Genomic DNA, 9,262 nt, shown 5'->3' with positions numbered 1-9,262 from the left:
GGCGAGATCGCAATTGAAGATGTGTTCGATGACCCTTAGGTTTTCAGTTATTTGTGCCTGAGTGCACCTCTCATCCTGGATTGCAGCCCCCTTGAGGTCAGGGAGCCCGTCTCCCCATCTCTGTATGCCCCCGGCCCTGGTGCAGTGCCAACGCTCCATCAATGCTTCCTGCCTTCCCGAGTCGCTTTGACACTGTCTTCGGGAGGTTCCCTCAGTGCTCACGGAAGGCTCTTCTGAACCTCTCCAGCGTGGCCAAATCTGTGTCCTCTGCGGGTGGATGTGACTTCAGAAAAACGCGTAAATTAATTCTAAGCCAAGTTTGGTGAATGAATTGAGCAATGCAAATTCTGTCCTACAAATAAGTTTCTAAGACTGGTTTCTCGGGTGGCCCGTGAGCCAGGTCCAGCGGTCATTCCTGCAGAAGCTTTCCAAAACTTATTTTGCGTGGGGTTTTAGATGAGGTGTGTGGGGTCCCAGGGCAAGGCTGACTTCTCAGCTCCGGACTGGGCGGGAGAAGGGGGGGTCTGTAATGCTGAGATTGGCCACCAGAGGGGGGATGTGTTCCAGACCCCAAGGGAGCTCCAGCAATTGCTCCAAGAACTTTATATTTATAAAGCCTGGCGGCCAGAGCAGCTGCAGTTCAGGACGCAGTCGGTGCTAGCGGAGCTGCTGGTGCCTGCCCGGAGCATGTCCTGAGCGCTGCCCGCGGCCGACTGAGGCCAGGCACCAAGACAGGGGCTCCCCGGCCGCAGGCCTGGGTCAGGCTCAGGGTGCAGTCTTGCTGCTGACCTGACCCTCCTGGAGAAGTGACCCCTGAGACCAGTCACTGAGCAGGGGGCGGCCTCTGTCTATGACTCGGTCTGGCCGTGGGGACAAGCTCTGCGGGGCAGCCTGGGTCTCGTTGCGGTGACAGCAGGCGGCTCCTCGGGCACCACGGCGAATGCGGGGAGCTGAGAAGACAGGTACTTCTGGCGACTCATTGGGGACACTCAGGTGAGTCCTGCACTAACTCCATCCCTGCACCTGAGCAGAGTGCCCCAGAGGCAGCTGGGGGACGCAGAGGGGGCCGAGGAAGCAGGGCCCCGCGTTTGGGCATCTCGGGATGCAGAGCGCCGAGGTGCAGCGCCAGGTGGGGAGGTCCCTGCGGTGGGTCTCTGCGGGGGTCGGGGGGCATCGAGGTGGCGTGAGCCCGCTTTTGGGGAAGCTCTTGCCTCATAGCAACTCGTGTCGCAGCTCGGGAGCCTATTCTGGGAGCAGATAGTACAAGTGATTGTCCCTCCAGGTGCATGACGCGTGTGCACATGTGCATGTCAGTGGTGGAATGTGTGAAGGGAGAGCTTATTTATAAAACATCTGCACCTTTCCAGCTTTGGGTTATACTTGGAGTGAACTAAGTACAGTTAGAGGAGGGGGCCCTCGGGACAGGGCCGTATTCATGGTGCTTTGGATTCGATTTCCATAAGCTTCGCGATTCAAAGAGAAGGTACGAGCCCTGCAGAGTTAGATGCTGGGACCCAGACACACTGGTCTTCACAGCAACAGGTGAGGCTCATGCCCCTTCAGCAGGAAGGATCAATTGAGCCCTTCTGCTGCCCCGAGAGTGACAGGCAGTGAGAGGCAACCCTTCAAGCAAGGGTTGGGATTTGGCTCTGGTCTGTATTCACAGTTGCTTTTTTGCAAAGGGAACCCCAAAGAGCATTGTTTCCGGGCCTGAGGGAAACTTCAGGAACCTAGAGATGGTGCCCTGCGCCCCTCACCTAACTGCTTGGTAGGATCTGAAGATGCGAGGTAGGGGGGTAGGGGCTGTTTCTCTCCAGACTCCACCACCAGCTCCCTGCCTGCCCCTGCTCCTAAAGACCTTCCATGTGCACTGTTCTACTGGAGCCTTGAAATAACTGAGTGGCTGGCAGATGTGCTTCTCTCCCTCATAGAGGTGATGACCTGAGGCTGAACAAGCTCAGCTGATTGGGCCAGGACCCCGAGTAGTAGGAAATGGCCCCAGCACAGGATCCCATGTCACCTGAGCTCCCCACCTGCCACAGGCCTGCATGGAGCTTCCTGGGGTAGAGCAGGATGCCTGAATGCTTCAGCTCTAAAATGTAGCATCCAGACATCCCTAAGAGGCCAGTATGTCCTGTCCCTGGGGGAGGAAGGCCTCATTCTTTGACTTGAACACAAAATTCCAAGTTCCTCGGGTTTTATCCTTATGTCATTTTGGCCTCCACACCCTGCTCATGTTTCCATGATCTTGGTCCCCTCCCTTCTAGCTCTTGGAGCCTCTGCTTGGCCCCAGGGCCTCCACTGACCCTCTTCATTGCCTGGTTGTGACCTTAAAGGTAGCTACCATGATGGATGAATACATACTTCCTGGACAAAGCAGCCTTGTGCCAGGGTCAGTGCCCTGGGTGGGAAGCCCTTGCCTGGTGCCTCACGCTTGCCTCACTGACACCATTGGCTCTTGCCTTTGTGGGCCCAGATTGGCTTATGTCTAAAGTGGGAACAACACACTGATGTCCTCTGCCCCCCTCACAGTGGTCCTGCGAGGGCAGAGAGATCCTAGATGGCAAATGGTCTGTAGCTCATGGGGTGTGTACACACGCAAGGGGTGCATATCAATTCTATTACCACCGCACTTGGCAGTGAGTTGCACTTTGCTTGAGAGCACAAACTTAGCCCCAAAGGCTATGAGACCAATGATTGAAGGGTTCAAATTCCTGCCCCCCATTTCCCAAGAAGGAAAAATAGCTGAAAATAAAACCTGGGGCAGTCAGAACATTCTTAGGTTTCCTTCCCAAGTAACAAACATTAACGGAGCTGGCTGAGCATTTCCAACCTCATCTCACATCTGGCCTCTGCTCCACCCCAGCCCCTCTTCTCAACAGGCTCCCCAGGGCTCCTGTTCCACCAGCCCTGGGGTGGGGAGGGGGTAGAGGAGGGGCCATCCTATAGACACATTCCAGATAACAAGCCATGTGTTCCAGCTCTGATCCAGGAGGTGACTGGCAGTGGGGAAGGTGGAAATGAAGCAGGGGCTAACCTGGCCTGAGCTCATCTCCACACCCCCATGGCCAGCATGGCGGCACCCCATCGAGTGCTGCCCAGAGGTCACACAGCGCCTGTTGCCTTTGGCAGAGAGAGGATTATGGCTTGCAGAAGAGACACTGGCCTCCTGCTTTGCAGCTCCCCAGGATGGAGGCCAGAGGGAGGGATGCTGCACTCAGTGCTTGTGAAACAAGGGAGGGTCCCCTGCAGCTCAGCAGCAGTGGAGTCGCTCCGGGGCCCCACCTAGAGGCCCACAGTGGGTGGAGGACTTGGATGGAGCACGGTGTTGCGACGTTAGCAAATCAGACATAACTGCGGCACAGAGAAGCTGGCTGGGAGCAGTTTGGGGGCTCCAAGGAACTCCTAGGGCAGAGGGGGGAGAGATCCTGGCAGAGCTGTGGGCTTCCCTCTGGCCCCCTCCTCCTGCAGGCTGGAAGAAAGGCCTGCAGAAGCTGTGAACACCCTGCCCATATATGCACACATGCGTGTGTGTGTGTGTGTGTGCGCAGGCATGCACACGTGTTCACCTGCGTGCAGGGCATGTGGCATCTCATTGCTGGAGAGACAAGAGCAGCAGAGACATCAGAAGGACAGTTGTGTAGCAACTGGCCAGTTCTGATGTCTTCTCAGCCCTGGAGTCAGAGGTCTCTGGAGACCAAGGTCAAGCCATGAATATAAAGGGTTTGTGTTTTGCTCTGTCTGCTGGGACAGGTCATCCGGGCTCCTCTTTCATTATCCGTATCTATTGACCCGATGCTGATGCCTCCTTTCCCACTCTGCCTCCGAAGAGAAATTGATTGGCTGCTCACCTGGAAGGTGCCCCCATGCCACCTGCCAGGCCCCTGTCATGTCCTCCCAGGTGCTAGACCCCTGCCTCAGCTCTCCAGGCCTCAGAGTTGAGTTTGCTTCATGCCAGGCCTGCGACCCATCCATCTTCCCAGGGGCTTTCATCTTCTGAAGAATTTGCTCTCTAAAAGTGGATTTTTTGGTTCAATATCCAGACGGTCCAAGAGCACCAGGGCCAAAGGTCAAGCTAAACTTATGGCTGGAACAGAGCTGAAATTAAAACGTAATTTGTAAAATCACTGAGCATATATGTAAGAAAGGGAATAGCAAGTGATTTATGTAAATAAATACTTTGTAATTTGGCTGAAAAAGTAGATTTTTCTTATTACACGAAGAATGCAAACTCGGTGTAGAAAACCCAGAATATCCGGCAAACAAAAATAAGCACAAAATCCCTACAATCCCCACCAGAGTCTTCTGATCCAGAGCAACCCAGAACATCTCCAAATATAATCTTTCCTGTCACGTACTTGGGGCACGTGTGTATATTACAAAATGGGAGAGTGAGGTACGCACTTCTGTAAATGGCGCTGGTTTACTTCAAATGGCATGCCCTTTCCCCAAGTAAATGGGTGCATTCCTGGAAAACCACGGGGAAGACCCAGAGCCCCAGCGATCCAGCCTCAGGAGGCCTTGTAGACATGGGCCCCTCGCCTGGCCTAGGGCTGCCCAGGTCTTAATGTCTGGGGGACTCCATTGCAGCTGCCTGTTCCTCTGGTTCTGGTGAGAGACGGATCCCTGCTTCGGTCCCACAGCACCCAACTCCAGGCAGCACGCTTCCAACACAGAGCAAGAGCCCAAGTCTCTCTAATATGTGCAAAGCTCCAGAGGCCAGGAAGTCACTCCACTGGGGTGAGGAGGACCAGCTCCTCCGGGCCCCACCAAGCATCACCCTCGAGGCCCTTCTGGCTCAGGCTCAGCCCCAACCAAGGGCCGTTGGAATGAATGGACCCCTCCTGTCATCAGAAAGGTCCAAAGGGCCTTGGCCTTCCCAAGCACCGAGGAGGTTGGGAGGCGAGTCAGGATCCCGAGGACCTGGTGGCTGGCACCTGTCCATGAGGGGCTACCAGTGTTCAGGCTCCAGGGCTTGGGGATGGGCGCCTTGTTCTGCCCACTCCGTTCTGTGTCCACCTATAGTTTATTCTCTCTCTCTCCCCTGCCTCTTTTCTCCCTCTCCTCTCCCCTTGCTGTTCTTTCTGCTGCAGGTCAGAATGGAGAACAAAGCCATGTACCTGCACACTGTGAGTGATCGTGACACCAGCTCCATCTTTGAGGAGCCCTTTGATGGCAGGAGCCTGTCCAAGCTGAACCTGTGTGAGGATGGTGAGTGCTTCTGGCTTCATCTTGCAGTACAAGACCTGCCCTGCTTCCCTACCCAACCTCGGCATTGTCCCAGGGCGGGGGTTGGGAGTCTCCCCATTGATTACTTCCTATGTTGAACTTCATGCTTTGAAAGGTCTTTTAATTCATGCATCTCTACAAATTAGTACAATCTGCAAGATGTGTATCCATTTCACAGATGAGCTGCCGGAGGCTGAGAAAGCATTAAGGACTGTACAGCTCATCAGCCATAGAGGCATTTGAGCACTTAGTCTCCTGATTCCTAGGACAGGCTTTTTGCCTCTTTGCCTTCCTCTCCTCTGAGTCAGGCTGGGGTCAGGCAAAGGCATCTGAGCCAATGAACCCAGACCTTCTCAGGTGAGGAGCCCCCAACCCACTTCTCAAAGCATTTGTGAGGACAGAACACACCTTGTCAAGGTGCTCATCCTCCCCCTGGGTCTGAGGCCCCAGATCACACCGCAGGAAGTAGTTCCCCATCCCAGTGACCCAGATGGCACTGCATCTTTGGGAGCTGGTTATTTGCTAAAACTGGGAATTCAACTGATATTTCCTCCAAAGGAGCCCAAAGCACCTTGCCAACAGACTGGATCCTGTGTGTGCAGCACAGAGCTTGACACTTACCAGGTGCTTAATAAACGCTTGCTACACGAATGAATACCGTCCTCTTCGTAGTGAGTGTAGGGGAGGAGATCATTGTCCCTACTTCAGAGCCGAATAGAATGAAATTCACAGCAGAGCCTCATAAAGACCTGTGGCCAATTAGGTGGAGACAGGCTGTAAAGAGTTCTCCAGAGAAACAGAACCAGGGGGACATATATGTAAATAAAAAGATTTATTATGAGGTATTGGCTTACATAGTTGTGGAGGCTGAGAAGTCCCACGATCTGCTTCTTCAGGCTGGAGACCCAGGAAAGTGGGTGGTGTAATTCGGTCTGAGTCAGAGGGCCCAAGAACCAGAGGAGCCAATGGTATAAATAGAAGTTTGAGGGCTGGAGAAGATGAGACACTATGTCCCAACTCCACAGGCAGGCAGGAAGCAAAAAGCAAATCCCTCTGCCTTTTGCTCTATTTGAGCCCTCAACTGATTGGATGAGGCTCACTCCCACTGGGGAGGGCAATCTGCTCGACTGAGTCCACCAATTCAAATGCTGGTCTCATCTGGAAACATCCAGAAATGATGTTTTACCTGGCACCCATGACCAGTCAAGTTGACAGAAATTAAATACCATGCAGGCCTTTACTCAAGGCTTTTCTCAGACACCGTGTTTTCTCTCTACTCTGCTAGCTGCCGTTGTGTCAAAGTTACTCAAAAAGAGAAATGCCTCCCCATCCTGCTCTGTGTCTCTCCTCCCACAAGCTGCTGAGTGCCAGAAGGGAAGTTGGATAGTTCAGAGATGCAGGGATCAGGGACAGTCTCGCAGGGAGAGGAGATGAGTTTTGGGCTCCTGACCAGTAAGCCTCCTCACCCTGTCCTGGTAAACTTCTAGTATTGTAACTCTTCCTCTGAATTCTGTTCAACAAACAAATTTAAGGATCTACAATGTGTCAAGCTATGTGTTGGGTGCCAAGGATGCTCCAAAGAGAAATTGAACCATCCTTGCCCTCAAAGGGGTATGATCTCAGTGGAAGGGACTGGCCTGGGAACGATTACCCATAACATAAAGTAAGTGAAAATACGTGTGAGCACGCAGTCTCCCCCCTTATCTGTGGTTTTGCTTTCCACGGCCTGTTATCCGCACTGAACTGTGGTCTGGAGGTAGATGATCCTCCTTCTGACCTATTATCAGAAGCCCAGTGGCAGCCTAATGCCACGTCACAGTGCCTGTCATTCACCTCACTTCATTTCCTCATGTAGACATTTTATCCTCACATCACTAGAAGATGGATGAATACAGTGTCATAAAATATTTTGATGGAGAGAGAGAGAGAGACCACATTCGACTAACTTTTATTACCATATATTGTTACAAATGTTCTATTTATTATTAGTTACTGTTGTCAAACTCATACTGTGCCTGATTTATACATTAAACTTCAACCCACTAAGTATATATGAGGGAAAAATCATAGTACATGTAGGCTTCACTGCTATCCATGGTTTCAGGTGTCCACTGGGGGTCTTGGAAGTATCCCCCTTGGATATAGGGAGACTACTGTACTGAAGTTAGGAGAAGCCTTCCCAGAAAAGGCTTTAAAGACTGAACACAATTTTGTAAGAGAAGAGGAAGGTGGGGAAAGGTATCACCAGCCGAGTCACACCAAGCCAGGCCAGCAGTTCTGGTAGGTTACTGCCACCTGGGAGGGCCAGGTCACTGACCAGTGCTCAGCAAAGGCCAAGCTGCTTTCGCATCCTTAATCCCACCCTCTCCCTGCTAGCCCCTCCAGAAAGAGGACTGGCTTGGCAAGAAAGAACTGGGGTATAGCACTGTGGGGGAGCACCATCCCCAGATGGGGAAGGGCAGGGCAGGACAGGGCAGGGAGAGGCCTAGGGTGTGAAGTGTCACCTGGCCATCATACCCTCTTCCCCTTACATCATCTGGCTGTCCCTTTTTCTGAACCCCAGATTCAAAAAGACCATTTGGGCCAGAAATATTGAAAATAACGGTAATCTCAGCCACTGGGCTTCCCAGGCCCCCCAGCGGCAAGGAGATCTGATCAGAGGACAGTTTTAGAGACCTGCTAGTAAGAGTCCTCGGGGGTCACCTGAGGCCCGGCACCCCATGAAGTGCAGACAGGTTGGAAGATGTGAGCTGGAGGCTGACTCACCCCTCCAGGGGCATGTGACCTGGTCACATCCTTCTCTGGGCCTCAGTGTCTTCATCTGCCAAATGGGGGCAGATGGGGGTCTCTGTGAGGTTCTGTCCAATTCTAAAACTCTGTGTGTAGAAACAGACCTGGTCATTACATTCAAGGTGCGGTCCTTTGAAAACCTAAAGTCAGAACATGCTGCTGCCCTGAGCAAATCCCTCAAAGCATCCTGCCTCGCTCAATAAGAGTGATAACCCAGGTGCTGACGGCAGCCAAGGAGACTGCTGACATTCACCCTGACGTGCTGGCATACTCGCCTGGGGCCTCTGCTCCCCAGAAAGTTGCTCTTCCACCTTCTTCCAGTGTTTGCTCAAATGTCACCTTCCCCATTGAGCTTCCTGTCCCCTTCCACTCCCAGCCTCTTTCCTGGCTTCTCTTTTGTCTTTTTCCCATATTCCTATTCCCCCCTAAACACATGATGTAATTCTTATTTATCATGTTTATCATTTACTGTCCGTTCCTAGTGGGAATAACATAGGATCAACAAGGGCAGGCACCTCTGTTTTGTTACCTGCTGTCGCTTCAGCCTGGCACATAGTAGGTGCTTGCTAACTATTTATTGGATGAATGAATGAATGAATGAATGGACATTGGGTCCTTGAAATCTAAAGGTGGCAAAGCAACTACATTCTAAGCCCGATTTCTAAATTGTCTGGGTGTCCCCCACTCTTCAATGACTTGGCCTCCAGGCATGGGTGGGGGTGGGGGCGGTGTGAGGAACCCAGAGAGATCAGAGTATTGAGATAAAGTCAGCCACCTAAGCTCAGGGGTTTCTGGTTTGACTTCTTCCCCTTTCCCTTTCATTTCTAAGAGGAAACCCATGAGTTCTGACTTGGGGAAATTCAAGCCAGATTTGATCCATTTCCCCAGGATTTTGTTCTTTGATCCTCATCTCTGGAGAGTGTAACCCGAGAGGGAGAAGAAGGGTTGTGAGGGGAGAGGCAGGCTGATGGGAAAACAGAGGGTGGACAGAGATGGGTAAAGCGAGGGAGGCCCGAGCCCCATGGGCCTTGAGGAGTTTTAAACTGTGCCGTCTGGTAGGCCTTGCAGGGGCTTGGGGTCCCTTCCAGGATTTTCCCCCTTGACAGAAAGGCGATGGGGAGGAGGGGTGCCTCCTCTTGGCTCTGGGGTTATTAGGATCTGGAGAAGCGAAGTCAAGAAACTGCAGCCCAGATATTACAGTATGACTTGGACTTTAATGCAGGTGGGATTTTAAACACATTAG

At 52.5% G+C, this 9,262-nt stretch overlaps 1 protein-coding gene across 2 annotated transcripts in view; it reads left to right on the top strand.

The window, feature by feature from the left end:
* Positions 1-597: 597 nt before the first annotated feature.
* The window catches only part of SCARA5 (scavenger receptor class A member 5), a 121,268-nt gene continuing 112,603 nt past the window's right edge, over positions 598-9,262 (top strand). The window contains exons 1-2 of one of the 2 annotated variants that reach the window (XM_041767838.1): positions 598-993; positions 5,094-5,211. In XM_041767838.1, the coding sequence (XP_041623772.1) occupies positions 5,100-5,211 (112 nt within the window). In that variant the 5' untranslated portion in view covers positions 598-993; positions 5,094-5,099. The remainder of the gene's footprint in view (positions 994-5,093; positions 5,212-9,262) is intronic. The other variant, XM_041767839.1, reaches the window with a different exon arrangement.

The sequence above is a fragment of the Vulpes lagopus genome, chromosome 8 (genome assembly GCF_018345385.1).
Source record: "Vulpes lagopus strain Blue_001 chromosome 8, ASM1834538v1, whole genome shotgun sequence".
Lineage (NCBI taxonomy): Eukaryota > Metazoa > Chordata > Mammalia > Carnivora > Canidae > Vulpes > Vulpes lagopus.
This window is presented reverse-complemented; position numbering and strand designations above follow the sequence as displayed.